Source organism: Medicago truncatula, chromosome 5, assembly GCF_003473485.1.
Source record: "Medicago truncatula cultivar Jemalong A17 chromosome 5, MtrunA17r5.0-ANR, whole genome shotgun sequence".
Classification (NCBI taxonomy): Eukaryota; Viridiplantae; Streptophyta; class Magnoliopsida; order Fabales; family Fabaceae; genus Medicago; species Medicago truncatula.
Window position 1 is genome coordinate 28,112,288 of NC_053046.1, and position 20,058 is coordinate 28,132,345.

General features: G+C 33.6%; 3 protein-coding genes and 2 non-coding genes across 8 annotated transcripts; 4 read left to right on the forward strand and 1 right to left on the reverse strand.

Moving 5' to 3' along the window:
• Positions 1-3,640: 3,640 nt before the first annotated feature.
• On the forward strand, positions 3,641-3,767 carry LOC112422289 (small nucleolar RNA snoR80). Its single transcript, XR_003012657.1, has one exon. It is a non-coding gene; the product is annotated as a small nucleolar RNA snoR80 (small nucleolar RNA).
• Positions 3,768-5,890: 2,123 nt separating this feature from the next.
• On the forward strand, positions 5,891-8,794 carry LOC25494801 (2-hydroxy-6-oxononadienedioate/2-hydroxy-6-oxononatrienedioate hydrolase). 2 transcript variants are annotated; one of them, XR_005646471.1, is made up of 5 exons: positions 5,891-6,705; positions 7,540-7,632; positions 7,897-7,964; positions 8,061-8,253; positions 8,543-8,794. XR_005646471.1 is itself a non-coding variant. In XM_013598590.3 (4 exons), exons 1-4 carry the CDS (start codon positions 6,076-6,078, stop codon positions 8,179-8,181), a joined length of 912 nt encoding a protein of 303 aa, XP_013454044.1. In that variant the 5' UTR covers positions 5,891-6,075; the 3' UTR covers positions 8,182-8,794. The 2 variants fall into 2 exon arrangements, 1 of the variants encoding a protein (XP_013454044.1); XM_013598590.3 differs by having other exon boundaries at positions 8,061-8,794.
• Positions 8,795-11,402: 2,608 nt separating this feature from the next.
• On the forward strand, positions 11,403-15,449 carry LOC11433235 (uncharacterized). Of its 3 annotated transcripts, none has more exons than XM_003615075.4 (5): positions 11,403-11,614; positions 12,460-12,810; positions 12,932-14,198; positions 14,302-14,448; positions 14,693-15,449. In XM_003615075.4, the coding sequence occupies exons 2-5, from the start codon at positions 12,757-12,759 to the stop codon at positions 15,151-15,153; spliced, it is 1,929 nt and encodes a 642-aa protein (XP_003615123.2). In that variant the 5' UTR covers positions 11,403-11,614; positions 12,460-12,756; the 3' UTR covers positions 15,154-15,449. The 3 variants fall into 3 exon arrangements, with proteins under 3 accessions (XP_003615123.2, XP_024639482.1, XP_024639481.1); XM_024783714.2 differs by lacking the exon at positions 11,403-11,614 and adding an exon at positions 11,740-11,856; XM_024783713.2 differs by lacking the exon at positions 11,403-11,614 and adding an exon at positions 12,221-12,314.
• A 1,249-nt stretch (positions 15,450-16,698) lies between these two features.
• On the reverse strand, positions 16,699-16,792 carry TRNAY-GUA (transfer RNA tyrosine (anticodon GUA)). Its single transcript has 2 exons — positions 16,756-16,792; positions 16,699-16,734 (listed from the first exon to the last, which is right to left on the reverse strand). It is a non-coding gene; the product is annotated as a tRNA-Tyr (tRNA).
• A 1,449-nt stretch (positions 16,793-18,241) lies between these two features.
• LOC11429361 (17.5 kDa class I heat shock protein) lies at positions 18,242-19,246 on the forward strand. The gene has a single exon (XM_003615077.4). It carries the CDS (start codon positions 18,497-18,499, stop codon positions 18,947-18,949), a length of 453 nt encoding a protein of 150 aa, XP_003615125.1. The 5' UTR covers positions 18,242-18,496; the 3' UTR covers positions 18,950-19,246.
• Positions 19,247-20,058: the final 812 nt, after the last annotated feature.

Here is a 20,058-nt window from a genome sequence, read left to right on the forward strand (position 1 = left end):
CCGGTAAGCGAACATTACTGTAAGCTACTGGAACTTGTTCGCTTAAGCGAACAAACCCAATTTCAGCAACCTTTAATTTTCGTTCCGGGCTTTAAGAGGCCAATCCGAGCTTTGTCAAATACTTATTTCAACTTGTTTAATTTCTTTTTGTACTCCTAAACCTACTGGAACATGATTTACTAATTCAAATTTGGGATTTTCTCTTTTGGTTGAAACTTGAACTTTTGATAAATTTGGATGTTGTCGGAAATGAACTTTTGTGAACTAAAAGAAATTACAAGTCGGGTCTATAGTTCATATGGACTTTAGCAAGGCTTGTAAAGTTGGTTTAATGTCTTAATCATATCAAATTTGATTTTCGGGTGGGATTACGAAATATGTGAACTTGGGGTTTTCTCATACGAACTTAGGCTAATCTTCGAACTAATGTTTGATAGTTAGTAAGTGACTTAAGCTCATGATTACATGATTGATTAAGATTGACTTGTGAGTTTTCAAACTTGAATAAGTCACCTTGTTTTGAAACTATCAATGTTGGTCGTTTGCCACTTGATACGGACTTTGTCTAAAACGATTTCTTTTAAGCCAATTACCTTATAATCCATTGTGATTAGTTTTATATGATTGAATGAAGATATGTGAGTAAATGGTAGGTGTTGAATGTGAGGTTTATCACAAGGTGTTGTATTTTCCTCTTTTACTTGGATGGTGACAAATTGTGCAAAGTGGTTGAACTATAAATATAGTTGAAGTTGATTAATGAATACATGTTGATGAATTGTGATATGTTGGTGATGACTCTTAATTGAATAACGACATGTTGATTGTGTGGACGTGAATACTTGATAATGCAATTGTTGTTGAAGTTGATCAATGTAATTGGAGGTGTACTTTTACATTGTGTTGGTGTATGTTGAGTAGTTTGCATTATTGAGTTTTTGCTTGTATGTCCATGCATCATAATCATATTGAGTCATATGAGAAATGTAAAAGGAGGTGTACTTTTACATAGTTGTTTGTAAGAGGATGTGTACTTTTACATAAGATGTGCGGTTGGCATCTTGTTGTTGTTGGTTGGTACCGCATGCATGTATGTGTCGGAATTAGGCGCGTAGCATATTTGACATGAGTCGTAATTGTTGCATGTGAATGATAATTGTTGATGATAAATGTGCTTGGTGAGTACTTATTCGTGATGTTAGGAACTGTTATGTGAAGATGTATATTGAATTGAATGCTTATGTTAAGTACTTGGAACTTAATTTAATTCATATATGTTCAAATTTATTTTATTGATTATGATTGATGTAAAGCTTACCCTCAGTGGATTTGACCGCCTACCTGTCTGTATGGATGGGTAGACGAAGTGCATGATTAATTGCTTTGGTGAGTTGCTTGGTGATTGGTTGGATAGCGGGAGCTATCTCCATTATCATTCGTTTAGAGTCTAGGATAGGCTCTGATCTAGGTGTCTATCTTATGATTACTCTAGATTGTTTATTGTGAATTTATTTATGTTTTGGAGAATTACCCATTTGTCGGGATTTGGAGAAATTTTATGATAATGAATTTTGATATCATGGCTTGTATACTTTTGAGGAGTATGATTTATATCCGCTGCGACTGTTGAGAATTTTATACATGCATGTTGATTTGGTTTTTGTTGAGGACATGATGTCTATTTCTTGAATATTTATATTATTCGGGTGTATTACCGCTTTAAAAGAAATAGGGCGTTACAGAGCTCATGAAATGATCACATGCAAACTGAAAATAGGAAAACAAACATTCATTGAAGTATTTTTGTTTATACATGCATGGGTGCCTCGTCCGTAGCAAGGTGGTGGTTTTGGTGTCCCTATGGCACGACAGGGCGACTTGCTTGAGCTTTTGCACGACATGAATGAATAAACGGTCCGTATACGACGAAATTGATGCACATCACATATATATTGGGAAGAAGTTCGAGGTTTGTGGCTTGGTCACATCCGTTTTGGTCACTTCCACCTTGAGACGGTGGTTTTGGTTTTCTCGTGGCACGGCGGGGTCGACTGCGCGTACTTTTAAAGTATTGCTTTCCTTATATATATTTTTTTGTGTTAAATGTTTTTTATCTTTATAAATATAAATTTTTTTATTTTGTCCCTTTAAAAAAATTCTACGACTTTTAATTCCTCAAGTTTTTCATTACCACTTTAGCCTTTTATATCTTCTAATGAAATATTTTAGGAATGTTTAGAATATTATAAAAATCTCTTCTAATATATCTTCTAATGAAATATTACAAACATGAACTAAATATAAATTATTATGGTTTTACCAATATTTGAAACTAATAAAAAAAATCAATATACTCTATTTTCTATCTTCATAGCTGAAAGTCTTCTTGACCTTGAATTTCTTATGAATTGTTGGAGTGAAAAAAACCTAACTTCGCCAATGAAAGAAAATACAATCTGCCAAATTAATTATTATTTTTTAGGTGTTAATTCTTCCGTCAAGAATTGCCCATCGAAAAATCAAACTCAGGTTTAATCAAACAATTTGTCTTTGGTAGAATTGATTAACCACTTGAACCCAATTATTTAGTAATAAAATTGATTTTGTATTTAATGTGTTTTTCACTGTTATGATAATCACACGTACTTTGAAATAATTTTAGGCTTAATAGCAGTTTTAGTCCGCTAACTTTTCCAAAGTTGTGATTTTGGTGTCCTAAGAAAAAAAACTACAAAACTGCCTCAATTTTTGCATCTGTGGCAATTTTGGCCCCCAAGGTCAATTTTGACTCGGTTTCCGCTGACGTGGCACCCTACGTGAGGTGCCACGTGTTAATTTTTTATTTTTTTTTACCAAAAATTAGCCTTGAAGGGACGATTTTGTAGTTTTTTTTTAGGGGGCCAAAATCAAAATTTCGTGAAAGTTAGAGGGCAAAAACTACTCATAAGCCATAATTTTATTAAATAAATTAGAGGTACATTTGCCATTTGACATGTACATGCAGGGGGTGCAAATACCAAGTATATTGGTAAGTTTAACAAGTCTCATAGTTTGAAGCGCCATAAACACAAATGGGGCAAGATATTGGCCCAATTTGCCCAAACTCTCTGATGTTTCCCTGATCTCCTCCTATATATGGAGCAAAATATAACCAGAGTGCCGCAAGGTTACTGATTTGTTAACACGGTTATTCTATAAACCATGTCATATTAATTCAAATATCATCATCTGCCTGCAATTTAGCCCTTGAATCTAAACTGAAGGAGAGATGGTGTTTTGACTTAATAGGAAAGGTTTAATGAGTTTGTATGCTTTGGTGTGTAGGGTTCTAAATCTACTGGGTGTGAATTGCCTCTTCTTTCAGTTGCAAGATCTGAGATCTTTGGATCGATTACTTGACAACTTTGTTCTGGGGGCATATATTTATTTTTTGACCAAAATCTTTGGGGTACTCTCAATTGTCCAGATTTACGGTTTTTCTGTTCTTCTGGATCCCATGTTTTGGTTACATTTCCAGATCTAGGGTTTAATCATTTCAGAATAATATTTGTTGTGATTAAGGTTGATTTTTGGTTTGTTTATTTTCTTTTATTATATTATTATTGTTTAGTTAATGATTATTGTTTGTTTTGCGTCCATTACCAATTCTGAAGGATTTAATTGTTCCTTTTGGTGTAATGGCTCGGACGCTAAATTGATTGTGTGGTGATCCTGATTTTTTGGTTTTACTTCAATACCATTTGGTCTTGGAAACGCCTCATACATTTCTTTGTTGTTATTAAAACTGAATTCTCATATTACTATTATTGTTGTGCTAAAATGAATAAATTGTTGTAAACTACTAATTTAAGTATAGATCTGATGCAAAACTGTTATACTTTTATGCTAACATATGCTGTCAAAATAAAAATTTGATAAAACTAAAATATTAAAATTTTCAAGCCAAAAGACCACGATATAGAAGAAGCATGTATAATAATTACAATTTAATTGTTTACAATAAGATATGATTTATGATAAGACAGTATAATAATTTGATTTAGAAGTTCCACCACATTCTAATTTTGTTGTCGGCTGGAGGATATGTTCTCCTCCTCTCAGATTTTGATGTGTGGAATGAAAACAAGTTGGAGCTTAACTGCTTAAGTGAGATGTTGATTGTAGTTGATTTTGAAAAAAGAAACGTAGAAGAGTTGAAATGCAAAACTAATCTAGTATATTTTCCAATTGCCTTTTAAACAAGATAATTGATTAGTGTTTCTAATCTAGTATACTCAACCATGTGTATTTGATTTAAAGTCTACAACTATATTCGAGTCAATTACAGCTTATTTATACCTTCTATCTTGTTATCCATTTACATTTGAAAATATCTTGAAATGACCATAGTAGTTAATCTCAATTATGACCTTTGATAATAACGTTATGAATCCTGGGGATACTCCAAAACGGAGACGTATCTGTATCGGTATATGGATACTGATACTCCACAGATATTTGTGGATACGCACCCACGAAGTATCGGAATTAATTATTTAAATTTTTAAAAAATATTTTAACATATATTTATATGATGCCCCGTAGATACACAAAGATACTTATAAGATACTTCAAAGATATCTATCCTAGAAAAAGATGAAGAGTAAAAAAGTGAGATAATGTTGTAAACATTCAATAGCAATGTATATGATTCAATTTTAGATATGTATCACTATAATTGTTTCTTGATAAACCACTTAAAATTATACTTATCGTGGATGAAGGTAAGGAGAGGGAGGTGATTCAGTTAATCAATATTAGATAAAATTTATGTTGAGTTCTTTTAATCAATGTTCGTTTTCATCAAGTATTTTACATACATTTAAGTTTTAGTATTAAATTTTTGTTAACGTATCTTAACTGTATCGTATCCTAAATTTTTAAAAATTCGTGTATCCGTGTATCCGTATTGTATCTTACCCGCACACATATCCATATCCGGCCTTCATAAGAATGTATTAAGTTCTTATTAACACTACTTGAAGTTGTAAATTCGTATCAATTTTTTTTACCCTTTATGATGAAAATTGTAAATGTCATTGCATTGTTCAAAGAAGAACAAGCTAGAAATTTTCGGTCAACGTGCATTGTATTTAATGTTTTTGGTTTCAAAATTTAGTGTAAGAACATTTAAAAAGAAAGTCTAAAAAGTGCCAATGATTTTTAACCGACGGCAATTGCCGATGGAATTTGGGGTTAAAATTATCATTTACTGATATTTTTTAATATTATTTGAAGTGTAGACATCAATCGTAGTCTTGTTGACCTTGAACTTCTTATTTTGTAGGCTACAAAATAAATCAGCCTATAAGACACAAGGTTTCTACCCAATCCTCAAGATTTTGCCCGTCTTCCGCCTTAAATTGCTGAATCAATCCTTAATGGATTGATATCTTCCCTTAAAAGAGATTTTAGATTTATTTTAAATTCAGAGTACAATATGGACTACAAGTGTTCTTAAACAATAGTCTAGTCGAGGATTTGACACAGTTCATATTATATAATTCAATCTTTTACTATTTATTTTAAATTTGGTTTTTTGAACCATTTTGAAACAAGAATTGGAGAAATTGGAATAATTGTAACGTGTTTTTCTCAATGTCTAGAAGATTCTGTAATGTTGTAGAAATGTTTTGGTTTAAATTGGAATAATTGACACAAATATCTCATGCCTTGAAAAGTTGTAACAATTGTCGGTGGAAAATAATCTCACACTAATATTGCATTTTTTGTGTTAAAAGTATTATTTTTATTTGGGATTGTGTCCATAGCTCCTAACAAATAACAATGATAATAAATAATTAATTTAGACAAATCATTGAACACGTGACAAAATACGTTATCCAAATTGCTCCCTTGGATACATATCGTTCACCAATCTATCTTTTCCAACAGAGCATAGCACATATTGTCCAAATCAAATTCAACTTCACCACTCCTATTGTACCATTTTTGTTATTTTAACTTTTATTTTCTAGCAAGTTCTAGAAATTATAGTTGTGTTAGTTAGTTAGTTAATACTACTAACCAACCAGTATGACACAGTGTTTCAGTTTAACCGAAACAAGAAACTGGTGTTACCGGTCAACATTCACCGGTGCAGGTCTCCGTTCCACAATAACTGACCTAAAAGATGGAACTATAATGCATTGTTGGATACCCAAAACCCGAACCGAATCAAAACCAAACCTACTCCTAATCCATGGCCTTGGCGCCAATGCTTTATGGCAATGGGGTCACTTCATCCGCAGTCTAACACAGCTCTTCAATGTATACGTACCGGACCTTGTTTTCTTCGGAGGGTCATACACGTCTCGACCCGAAAGAACTGAAGGATTTCAAGCTGAGTGTGTGATGAAGGTAATGGAAATGAAGTGTGTGAGGAGTGTGAGTGTTGTGGGGTTGAGTTATGGTGGGTTTGTGGCATATAGTTTAGGTGTTAAGTATAAAGAGTTTGTGGAGAAGGTTGTGATTTGTGGTTCAGGTGTGAGTTTGGAAGAGAAGGATATAAAAGATGGTTTTTTTCCTGTTTCTGATTTGGATGAAGCTGCTAATATTTTGGTGCCACAAACTCCACAAAAGCTTAGGGAACTTTTTGGATATGCTTTTTTTCGACCACGTCGTTTGGCTTGGTTGCCCTCTTGCTTCCTCCATGATTTCATTCATGTAAGTTTGTTTCTTATTTATAAATTTCATACAAGTCTTTGATTCTTCTTACTGAATATGATAAAATCAAGAGTTAAAGTATATGTAAAGCGTAGGTCAACTGACAATGCCGATATTGTTTGATTAAACACCTTTATCATTGTTCTAACTCAGGACCTCGTAGTTGTGTGTGGGGTGTTGCCACTTTGTCTACATAGAAAGAAAAAAAAATCAAGAAAGCAACAAAAATGTTGGTGTAAATTAGTTTTACCTTGATATAATAAGGCAGAACAATGAGTTTCAATTGACATTAGAGTATTAAAATTTAATGTAGATTTCTCAACTCAACATATAATGATTCAATTTTATTTTTGAAAGAAAAATATAATGATTCAATTGTTTTTTATTTTAGTCAAATGCAGTTTTATGAGCTAACATGATTATAGGAAAATAATCATGATTATGTTTTGTAAAATCATGTTTAGGGAGTATGCTTCTCCAAACTCAGACTTTAGGATATAAACCTGAGCCAAAGGTAACTTGGTCAATTTTAGCTACTTTAGCTAGTTAGCATCATGTCACTATCTGTATTGTTCAGTAATATATTTTAGTTCTTAAACTGAATCTGGATAAACTTGTAATTGACTTGATTCTTTTCTCATATTGCTTCATTTTACATGAAACAGTTGAATTTGTCTACCATAGTATCCTGAAGCATGTTTGTTGGTTAAAAAGAATGTGTTGTGTCTATGTTATGGTTGAATAAGATATGTTTCAGCTGCAACTTTTAATAACTAAACTATGGTGTTGAAAATAAAGAGGCCACATTGTGCTAAAACTGATGAATTTGAGTAGACAATGTGCAGGGAGTATGTACAAGAAAAAAGAGATTTGATCCGAGCCATTGCAAAGGACAGAAATCTTTCTGACCTCCCTAAGATATCTCAGGTTCATTTCTACTTTATCCTCTTAGTTGGATACAAACATAAACACTAGACACACGGCACTGAGATATTGATAGCGGTTAAAATTTTGAAAAATCGAATAATTAAATGCAGTCACAAGTGTAAGTTTTAGACATTAACACGTGTCAGACTCAGACACCGGACACGAGTTCAATATGAATTGTCTGTGCTGCATAGTTAATGCTTTTTCCGATGTAATAATTTTGTAATGGTTAAATTAAGAGGCATAATTTCATCTTCTATGCAGCCTACATTAATTATCTGGGGAGAACATGATCAAGTGTTCCCTTTGGAGCTTGGCCACAGATTGAAAAGGTTAATATTTTAATAACAATCTCATTGTACTTGTTTTGTTAATTGTGGAGTCCTTTTTAAATTTTGAATCTTGAACTCATTGGATTTGAATCACAGGCATTTAGGGGACAATGCTCAAATAGTGGTGATCAAGAATGCAGGGCATGCATTTTGTGTGGAAAAGGCTAAGGAGTTCTACAATACCTTGAAGTCCTTTCTAGTCGATTCACATAGCTGAGAAATAATTTTCTGATCAAGTCCTAGTTCAAATGCCAAAAGAGAAAGGAAAACAACTATAGCGCGACTTAAGGTTCTTTGTTTTCGGTCCCTTTCAAGGCTCATGTCTGTTTCTTATTTTTGTTCCTAGATCCTCTCGATGCATTCATCTACACTCTATCTCTCTCAAAATCTTATTCTCTCTCACTCTTTTTAGTCTTGGATCCCCTACAGCGGCTGCATGGCGCAGTAGTTGTGGGGATCGTTAGATCTGGAGAGAGAGAATCTAACGATCCCCATAGTTGTTTTACGGGATACACTCTTGCAAGTGTAGGGTGGGGTTTAATTTTCCCTAATAACTCTCTTTCTCTCTATCATCTCAGCACATTCTCTCCAAAATTGGACCCTCTTGGCCTGTTGCACAATAAAGCAGCTGTAGATGATTCGAGTCCCATTCTCCCCGCGATTTTAGTTTCTTTCTTTTTCTTTTTTTCCTGCTGCAGAGGTAGAATGGTAGGAGAGCATTCAAATACAAAAGGATACTGTAAAATGATTGATATTGTTGAAAAACTTGAAAACAAATTCTTTTTACATTTATCTTTAAAGTAGATGCTCAATAAAACAGTTCAATGCAATCAAGTTCAATTGAATGTTGGATCAATAGACTTTAGGGGACCATCTTAATATTGAATCAAAGCTTATTGAATTTTGTTGTGTGCCTAACAGAGGTATAAAAACATTAAGAGTGGAATGAAATAAAAACATTGACAATTCATTATGATATAGAATAAACTTCAAATTGAGGACAAAAAGGAGGGAGCTAGTTAAATTTCAGATAGAAGGTATAATAACACTTTAACAAGTAGCTTGATGAAACACTAAGCAAAGCTTATATCTATTATGGTTAGGAACCTATTGACTGCTCTTTTTCTTAATGATGTATATATAATTGACAGATTAAGAATTCATGTTTTTTTATATGGTTTTTAATTGAAAAATAAGTATGTTAAGTGAAGATATGGACTCTACACAGTCGGTAGCAACAATAGCAATATTGTAAGAACGGTTTGAAGTTCCACCTTTAGCAGAGCATTCAACCACGGTTAAAAGAATCATGGTGGTTATTAAGTTGTGAATCCAAGGATCGAACCCAACCACTACATATTGCGACGTTCCTAACAACTAAGCTATACTCCTCGAGACACGTTTGTTTGTTATATATACAACAATGCTAAACACTAGTCCCGGTAAACAATAGGAAGCAATGTATTCTGGAAAAGGACGACATGGCAAAACAACTAACCATACATGGTTAAAATGAAATTTAAGATAAACCATTTATCAACCATTTATTTTAGTGATCATAAACGGTTTGAAAATAAATTTAAGGACGACATGTATTCTGGAAATATTCTGAGTGACGGTCAAACGTAAAAACAAATTTAAGATATTGATACAAAATTTTCACAACCGTTTATTTCTATTGGAAAATGGCGGGACACATGAGGTGGATTCTCTTCTATGAACCAATTTTTTTCCGTACGTATGAGTCATGAATTGAACTGCTGACCACGTGTTTAAGGGATCAAAATCCCTTATCACTTGAATCAATACGTTGTTGGTTATTTTCTTATCTTTCTTCTAATTTGGTTTCATAACAAGGAGAAATTTTGTTATAGTATAGAGACATAATCAAATAACATCATAATGTCAAATTTAATTTAACACCAAATATCAACCATTTATTTTATTCAATCCAACGGTTTACAATGATCACTAGAATAATTTATGTCGACAAAATATTTCCTAATTCTCAGCCACTACAATAAATCCTTAATTATTGTTTTAACCTTTTTTTTTCGCATTACTTATGGTGTACTAGCCCATCACTTGTTACTTGTTAGAGTTGTTCATCATATTGAGACATTGTTTTCCTTTGATTCATTCATGTCAAATGTTGTTTGATTGTTGCTGCCATTTTTTTCTCCCCCTTCTCGCTCATCATGTCTTAAAACTTAATAATTGTCTCACTCTTTCTCATTCACATGTCTTAAACTGAACAATATATATATATATTTTTTTTAATTTTTTTTTTTACATTAGAAGATCTCATACCATTCTTTTCTTTATTGCTGCAATTTACTTGCTCCAGTCATATTTATAAGCAAAAAAATATTTTTTTAGATTTATTCAATCTTCAATGTATTTGGTCTGTATATGGACGAAATACATTAAGTATTAGGCTTAATTACACTTTTCCCCCCTATAGTTTGTCAATTGTGCGATTTTGCACCCCATAGTTTTAAACGAGCGATTTTGTCCCCTATAGTTTTCCCCCTTTCTGATTTTATGGTCCCCATGACATTTAGCGCTGGTTTTTTATCAATTAATGTGTGCCACGTTTGTAATTTCATTTTTAAAAAAATTAAAAAAATGGCATTTTTCAGATTTTGAGAGAAGGAGGCACATGATTTTTCAGATTTTAAGAAGAAATATCACGTGCCTCATTCTCTCAAAATCTGAAAAATACCATTTTTTTATTTTTTAAAAAATGGAATTACACACGTGACACACATTAATTGATAAAAACAGACATATCAGCACTAAATGTCATGGGGACCATAAAATCAGAAAGGAGGAAAACTATAGGGGGCAAAATCGCTCGTTTAAAACTATGGGGTGCAAAATCGCACAATTGGCAAACTATAGGGGGGAAAAGTGCAATTAAGCCTAAGTATTAAATGAAAATGTAATTTTTAATATGATTTTTATTTTGAATTTTTTAAACGACAATAAATATAAAAATGCAAGGACTAGAAGCTATGTAGATAAGCACTTTTTTATGGATAAGAGTATAACTTTTTTTTTTAAGGAGAATAAAAGTATATCTTATTAATTAACCTAAAAAAATGTTGACTAAAAAGATATTAAACAATTAATATATTCTAATTAAAATATCAATAGATGAAATTTATTAAAAAATTATAATTTTTAATTATTTTATAAATTATGTTGATTTTTCTGTCAAGTTTATGATTTATGTTTCATTGCTACTAGAAAATTCTAATTGTACTAAAAAATCCACCATTAAAAAACTAAATTTTTTTACTACTAGTAAAATAAGGTTTTTTTCCTTAAAATTTTTGCTACAAATAGAAGAAGTACACATTGATATTCATGTTGTTCCGTGCCCCTCGAAGTTACAAATTTGACTTTAAATAAACATGTGTGTCGTGTCTTCACTTCACTTCATTTCAATTCAAATAAATTCTCTATGGTCTCTCTTTTCGCTTCAAAACAATCACCACCTCTTTCTCTAGCATATTCTTAAACCTCTTCAAAATTTTCACTCATCTTTATCACCTTTTCTTCACTTTCATAACCTTCACATTTTTTCCTTCACATCAATCTTTGCATAATTCACGCCATGTTTTGAGCTTATCTTTTCATTCGAGGTTAGCCACTGTCACTCTTTTGACTCTTGTAACATTTAATGTTTCATTATGTGTTCTGTTACTTTATTCATTATTTGTTTCAAACTGTTGTGTTTATTGATAGAGATCGTTGAATTTCATGAGTCATTAGTCAAAAGTGTGTTGTCTTTGTATATTTTTTTTCTATAAGTATGAATGAAACTCTGTATCAAAGATTTACAACACTCGCATACAATATAATGTGCATCAATCACTTGCGCTAGGTACGTGATTTTTGTCTTTGTATATTATATATGTTGACTTTAGAGTGTTTTAGAAGAAATTAATTTATTAAATGATACGATTTATGAGTTTGTACCATTGTCAACTCAGATGAGCTGTTATGAGGTATTGTCCGTATTCCTTGAGAAAAGTGAGTGTATAAACAATTTAGTCTAAATTTTCAAGCGATGTGAGATTTTTTGGTGTATTTGAACATTATTTAATTAGGATTTATTGATGAGTATGCATGTTGGGTTTGTTGGATTTTCCTTGATGAATATTTAAGATATTTGCTTATTTGATAAGTGGTCTTGACAAATAAGCAAATATCTTGTCAAAAAGTCTTTGTATATATGTTGATTTTAGAAGGTTTTAGGAATTTAATTTATTGTTTTGGATTTTATAAAATGATATGAATCTGGACTTGTCAACCTCAAGTCTACCAAATTTCCTTTCTAAGGTATTGTCTGCTTTTAGTCTCGATTTTCAAGCAATTTGAGATTTTTTTTTGTATGTTAAAACAAAATTTCGGGATTTTGTTGAACTTTACTTGATAAATATTTGAAATTTTTTGCTTATCTCATAACTGGTTTTGAATTGAATAGGTGAAAAGATAATGGTGGAGATTTGAAAAGGACAAAGAGTTATACTGAAAACACAACTCTGGCCAAATTTGTAGAGATAGCTAAACCAACCGGAACAGGCTTTGGTCATCTGTTCTCCGGTTTTCGATTTTGTTCAAACAGGTTTCTATGTCTTTTTCTACCCCTTCCTACTGATTATGGTTAACAGTTGATTCCGTGTAATGGCTGTTGTGAATGTGGTACAAGCAGCAATTTGACTGAAAAGGAATAGCTAAGAAGATTGAATTATAGGATTTAGTATAGGATTCATATTTAAGGATGGAAATACTAAGGTGCTTTTCTGTTTTGAATGAAAGGAAGGTGAAAAAAAAGGTAACTAAAAGTCAATTATATTCAGATATGGTGCAATTTTATTTTTGTTTTGTTTTGTGTGGTTCCTTTTAACTCTTATGACTAACCTGCTTTAGTGTCTCTATGTTGGTTGTTTCTTTAGGTGGGGAAAGAAAAGTATTCTAAAGAGAATTTCGATACTCTACTTGCCAAACTACAACACTCGGTATCATTCACGACATGTAATTCAGAGCCGACCACTTTTGATCTTACTGTAACCAATGGTTTTCAGAAAAATTCGAGGAACAATGTTAGGGTTATGAGTCTTGAGAGTCCTGTGAAGGCTGAAGGAGGAGAATCTTATGAAGGTGGAGATGAGAATGAGAATGAAAATGAAAATTCTCCCTCAATTAAGAAGGAACTCTCACATTTATATCCCAAACTTGATGAACCTGTTGCAAGCAAAGAAAGGTATGGTCCAACAGATAACGAGCAAGCCACCAATGAGTTTGAAGATCAAAGCGATAGGTACAGCCGAAAGAGCGCTGATACAAACAATAGTGGACATGCGAGTGATCCTGGTATTGGAAAGACTGATTTCTTGGGTTCACCAAAGCTCAAGAGATCGTGCTCTAACCTTGAAAGCAGGGATGTTCGTATGCAGATAAATGAATACTTGTCTCCTTTGCAGGCACAGTCTTTTGAAGACTTTCGAGATTTATCAATAAACCCAATGGTTAATCTTAAGAGGTCTAGGTCCATGACAAGTCACTGCAGTGCTGATCGAGTAATGTTGAAACGGCATTCTTCAAGTCGAGTACTCCCGTCTGGAAGTAAAAAATTGTGGTGGAAGTTGTTCTTGTGGAGCCATAGGAACATACATAGAACATTCTCTAGAAAATCAAAACTTGTTCCTGCTACTAGTTCCTTAAGCAATCAAATAGGGTATTATTCAGACACCCTCGAACTAAAACAAATGAAGACGCTGAGACATGTGCAATCGTCTGCGTCATTTACTATGCGCTCCCCTAATAAAAGCATCAATGGTGATGATCAAAGGCAGAGCAGATTTCAAAACCAATGGTTTGCTTTTTCGACAGAGACATCTTCTTATGCGAGGGTCGATGCATGGGTCAAAGATCTTGAAATTCAGGAGCCAGTGCCGGAGGATGATCCTCTTGATGACATTGCCGGAAGCATTTCCTTCCCACCTTCTCCTGATGCCGGTAGATCAAAGATAATAAGCACTTCTCAATTGACTCATTCAAATTCCAATCTTCCGAAGGATATTTTGTTAGCCAATAGTATGGTCCAGTCTCTAAATCCAGCTTCATCGGTTGCTCACATATCCGGTGTTGGTATAAAAGCCATCCCTGTGATCTCACACTTTTCCAATCTCCGCTCAGTCAATCTGTCCAACAATTTCATAGGTATAACTTCACAAGTAGAATATAATTTAGCCTTAGTACAGCATAAATTAACAACTAATCTAACTCAATTTATTGACTCACTTTCTTTATTATTGTTCTGCAGTTACAATCTCACCAGGATGTCTACCAAAGAGTGTTCAAACACTTAATTTGTCAAGAAACAAGATTAGCACCATTGAGGGCCTCAAAGAATTGACTCGGCTGAGAGTACTTGACCTAAGTTACAACTGCATATCAAGAATTGGACAAGGTTAGTGTTTATATTAACATATTCTCTAAGGACTTTGTATATCCCCTGTTGGAATCCTGATAGAAACAAACTTTGGCCGGACTTTACTTACCCCTTGGCCGAACTCCGTAGTATCAGAGTCCCCTTCACCTACCTATAAACCGGAGGGTTAAGACAGAAAAAATAAAGAAATTTGCATATGAAATTTGTTTGTCTTTATTTTTTTTTTATGAGCATTACAATTATTCACTATGTGATTTGTCAGGTTTGTCAAGTTGTACAATTGTCAAAGAGCTATATCTTGCTGACAACAAGATAAGTGATGTTGAGGGGCTTCATAGGTTGTTTAAGCTAACAGTTCTGGACTTGAGCTTCAACAAAATCACGACAACAAAAGCATTAGGCCAGCTAGTGGCTAACTACAACTCACTCCAGGCACTTAATCTACTCGGAAATGCTATTCAGAGAAACATCGGTGATGAACAACTAAACAAAGCAGTATCTGGTCTACTTCCAAAGCTGGTGTACCTGAATAAACAACCCATCAAGGCTAAAAGGGCGATGCGGGAAATATTGACCGATAGTGTTGCAAAAGCTGCACTTGGGAACAGCAAGAAGCGGAGCTATGTAAAAAGATCGGTAAGCCAAGGAGGTTCAAGTTCCAGCAGAGGTCATAGAAGCAGTGCAAGTGTTGCACCGAATAGCAGGATCCGGAGAAGGAGGTGAAATTCAGGTTAACAGTTGGTCGTTAAAGAAACAACTCATTAAAAACTGTTTATTTTGGTATTTTACAATGTTTCATTTGTTTATAAATAAGAGGGTAGTTGCTCTTAAAGTAACAACTCATTAGAAAACTATTTATTTTGGTAACTTACAATGTTTAATTTGTTTATACAATAAGATGAAACTTTGCGTTATGCGATGAATAATGTCTCTTGGTTTGTTAAGTGTTGAACTGATGAGTTATTCATTGTCTTCAACTTTTGTGTGTGAAACTTGATATGATCATCTGGGTTTCATGAGTGCTATGAACATTATGTGAATAATTATGTGACTATATTATTAATTCATTTCGACGTACGTATTTACCACTTAGTCCAACTTTAAGAATCTCAGGTTATGTATTTACTGTGATACCGCGTCCCAAGACAAGTCACTGCAAAAGCTACAACTGTAAGCTTTCATTTCGACGTGCGTTTTTTTTTTTTGTACAAGCCATTTCGACGTGCGTTCATATGTGTTCGCCCCTAAATCCAAACATGCTATAAATGTTTTTGAACCAAACACATTAAACTCTTTTCAGTAATCAACAAAGGATGAATACAAAGAGGAACTTAATAAAATATTTGGCCACTAGCATACAAAATAACCGCAACCCCTTTAGCTAACAAGTGAGCAGCCATCTTCGTTGGCCTCCAAACAAACTTCACCTTAAAGTTGCAATTCAAGCCTAATATACTTCTAATACTAGAAACAAGAGTGTTAAACTCCGATGCACCTTCACCTCTACCTTCGATACTGTTAAACAAAATTTGAGTGTCAGATAAAAAAGTGACACTTGACAGTCCAATCTCTTGAACCTGTCAGCGTTTACGAGCGCCATTGCCTCACCTTCACAAACTAGCAGCTGCGGACAATTCCATCCTGATAAAGCCTTCGCAAAAATTCCTTCTAATCGATAAAAACTAGCATCAACGAAGTATTGAAACTCTCTACTAGTACTCACTGCAGACCCGCCAGCCGCATCACTGCTATCCACTGTCATACTATTTGCTGCATAATTCTGCACAGCCTTCCACTCTTCCCACAAGGACTGGACTATGTTTACAATCTGTGCTGCAGTTAACTTCTTTTGATTCTACAACCAATTGTTCCGGTTCAGCCATATCCCCCAGACCACCATCAAAACACGACTAACAACGTCTTCTGTTTCGCGAACACAGACGTCAATTAAAACAGTTCCCATCGAGCCGAACCTCTGAATGCTGGACTGCATAATGGAGAATAATCCTGCAGCTGCCAACAATCAACACTAGTCAAGCATTGCAAAAATAATATGCCAATCATTCTCTTCATGATCAACATGCGGCTCACAATGAATCGGACGGGGGGTAGAATTAGGTGTTAAAATATAATAAATAGCATAAGATTTGATCATTAGAGGGGTTGTAGAATACTCATCAAACATTGTTCAAAAAAAGAATACTCATCAAACAGCATAAAGGAAAAAGAATAAGAAAAAATTATCAGAAAAAAGGATAAAAAAAGAAATCCGACCTACCGGATTCGAACCAGTGACCTAAGGATATCTATCAGGTTATTAACCCACTACAGTCCTCCGCTCTACCAACTGAGCTAAGGTCGGTTGTGAATACAAGCTGAAATCAAATAAGTATATACGAATTATACTGGTACAACGACACTTTCTCTCTTGCTCTATTTTCCAAGGTACACACATCTAATCAATTATTCTCATTTGATTGATATTTGAACGTCTTTTAATCAAACAAATGAAATCTTGTATTATGAAGTGGAAAAAAAATTAGGAAAACATTTATGTCAAGATTTATTTGGGGAATTTGTTCGACTGGAGACCGAGAATTTTTACGGTGGAATAAAGAGTCCTCAAAGCCGCATCAAAGTAAAATGGTCAAACATAAGAAAGTGTGTTCCGACTATCAACATGTTTTTATACAATTTGTGTTTCACACTTTTGGCTTCTAATATTAGAGGTTGTTGACTTTCTACGTAAAGTTCAACAAGCATGCATAACGATTTAATGAGTCAATGGTTTATGATTGTTGTGTTTATTATGATTGTTTTCGTCATCTAAAAATGCTTGTTGTTTATTTGCCTTGCATTCTATAAGAACTATTTTGACTATTAAAAACCATCCAATTTTTATAAAAAGTTTTCAAAAAATAAGCTCTTCGTACAAATTAGAGTAATATTATAGACTAATTTTTTTACTAAAATTTGACACAGACTATTCTATATTATTTTAGAAAGAAATGACAATAATCATTGAAAATCACACATACATGTAAATGGAAGAGTTGTGATTCATACTTAATCATGATGTCCAACCAAACAATTTCAACTTCTTACCCGTTATCAAGAAAAACACATTAATATATATAGTTTTGAGCTTATAAAAGAAGACACTTTTCACTTTAGCAACATATTTTGTGAGGTTGAATCAAGTCTAACTACGATCTTTAAGATCAAACAAAAATAAATTAAAATTTATGATCAATAATTTAAAAGCTTGTGATTTTGGGGAAATTAAAAACACATTTCCACTCCCTCTCCAACAAGCGACCCTAGTTTTCTCTCTCCAGATTTTCTCTTACAATTTCTTTATTGATGGATGGTTTTTGGTCAATTCTTGACCTGAAATCACTCATCTTCATCTTTTTCTCTTTATTTCAATCTAAATAAGTGATTTTCACATAGATCTAGGTTTTTTTTTCTTTGTAATTTCATCATCTAAATGTAGTGATTTGTTGTTCGTCGTCTTGTGCGACGTTGTTTGATTTCCCGTCTTCGTGCAGTGTTCATTTGATTCATATTGAAAGATCGATTGTTCAATCAAAGATTTGGGCGTCAATGTTGCAGATCCGGAAGCAATGAATATTTCGGTCACTTTAATTTCATCATATATTTTTGTAGGCATTATGCCGTTATATGCTATTAACTTGAATAAGAATATCATTTTGTTTTTGTCAACAAAAAAACACATTTCCATTTTCAACAACGAATCCTTGTCATCATTTTAAATATAGTAACACCAAACTCTCGAAATTTCTTGAAATCTCTACATTATTCCACCACTTTCACATCCATGCATGTCACTTTGATTAAACACTCCGCAGAACCCTCTAAATCCTTCCTCCCTTTTCTCCAAAATTCACGAACATCATCTATAGTGACCAAATCACTCCCATCGCCCTCTATATAAAGCTCTCACACACACACACCATTTCCTCATCAAAATCAACAAAGACAATCAACAAACAAAACAAAACAACACTTCACTGTTACTGTATTTTGAATAACAACAACAACAATGTCTATCATTCCAAGTGTCTTCGGAACCGGACGAAGAAGCAACATCTTCGACCCATTCTCTCTAGACTTATGGGATCCATTCCAAAACTTCCCTACCACCAACGAAACATCATCGTTCGCTAATGCGCGCACTGACTGGAAGGAAACACCGGAAGCACACATCTTCAAAGCCGATCTTCCCGGCGTGAAGAAGGAGGAAGTGAAGGTTGAGATTGAAGAGGATCGTGTTTTGAAGATAAGTGGAGAGAGGAAAATTGAGAAGGAAGACAAGAATGATACCTGGCATCGCGTTGAACGAAGCCAGGGAAGTTTTCTCCGGCGGTTTAGGTTGCCGGAGAATGCTAAGGTGGATGAGGTGAAAGCTGGGATGGAGAATGGTGTGCTTACTGTTAGTGTTCCTAAGGTGGAGGTTAAGAAGCCTGATGTGAAGCCTGTTCAGATTACAGGCTAAGTCTTCAAAATCGCAACGGTGATAAATCTCCGTCCACGAATCAATGTGACACATAAGATGGATTCTCCCTTCTGAACAATAAGGTTGGAGATGAATAATCACCCTTTAATGAAATGTATTGAATAAAAATAAATGTGTGCTTATAGTTGAGTTGATTAAGACAAGTATATCATGTATGGTGTGTGGTTTGTGAGTGTGTTGTCTTTTGTTCTGTTCGATGTTCATGTTAATTAATGGATACTTTGTATGCAAAGAGCTTTTGAATATAATGAAAGTTTCTTTCAATTGAACTATAAATCAGTTGATTAAAATGTTAATTTTTATCGACGCGTACAACATTGCATACATATAGATCCATTCATAAAAAAAAAATTGTTTAGTCATAAATTTTAGCATAACTGAAAATAAAATGTTTGAATTGTTTAGCCGTTTTGACGTCAATTTGTATATGAGTTTCGATGATTATTTGTCAAATTCGTATATTTAAAAAGAATTTGGTTTAAATCAGTTCATCCAGATTGTTTAATAAAATTTATAAGTTGTTTAAATAACCAGCTGGGCAAACACTGTTTAGTGTTGCTTTTAAGAATAAACCTAGGAACTTCTTAGGGACCACTGTCTTAGGAGAACTAAGAACTTCGTCTGTTTCTATGGCTCCAAACCAATATGTAAGTACGTGTAAAATAGATAATTAAAACTTCTCACTTCTCAGCCAATTACTTTCAGCCCTGTTGACTCTGTTAGACAGAGTTTTAACTTTTAGCCATATCATAAGTTAAATATTCTAAAACCTAAGTTGTTTGATGAAAATAACGGAATGATATATGTTTTAACATTGGTGTGAATCCAAATACCAACAATACCTAATAAGCTGCTTTGGATCTAATAAGTTCTGTAATTGTAAAGATTATGGTTTGTGGAATTTAAAAAAATCAAAGAGATCCAAGAGATTAAATTGATTGATGATTTCTTTTATGTAATTGTTCGCGATTAGTGCAGGCATTATTTTTCTCACGAAGTAAAGTGGTCCGAATCCAAAATGTTAGTCCAACATATAACGAACAGACAGACACACAATTCTTGGAAAGAAGTTTCAAGAAGATTTTTGC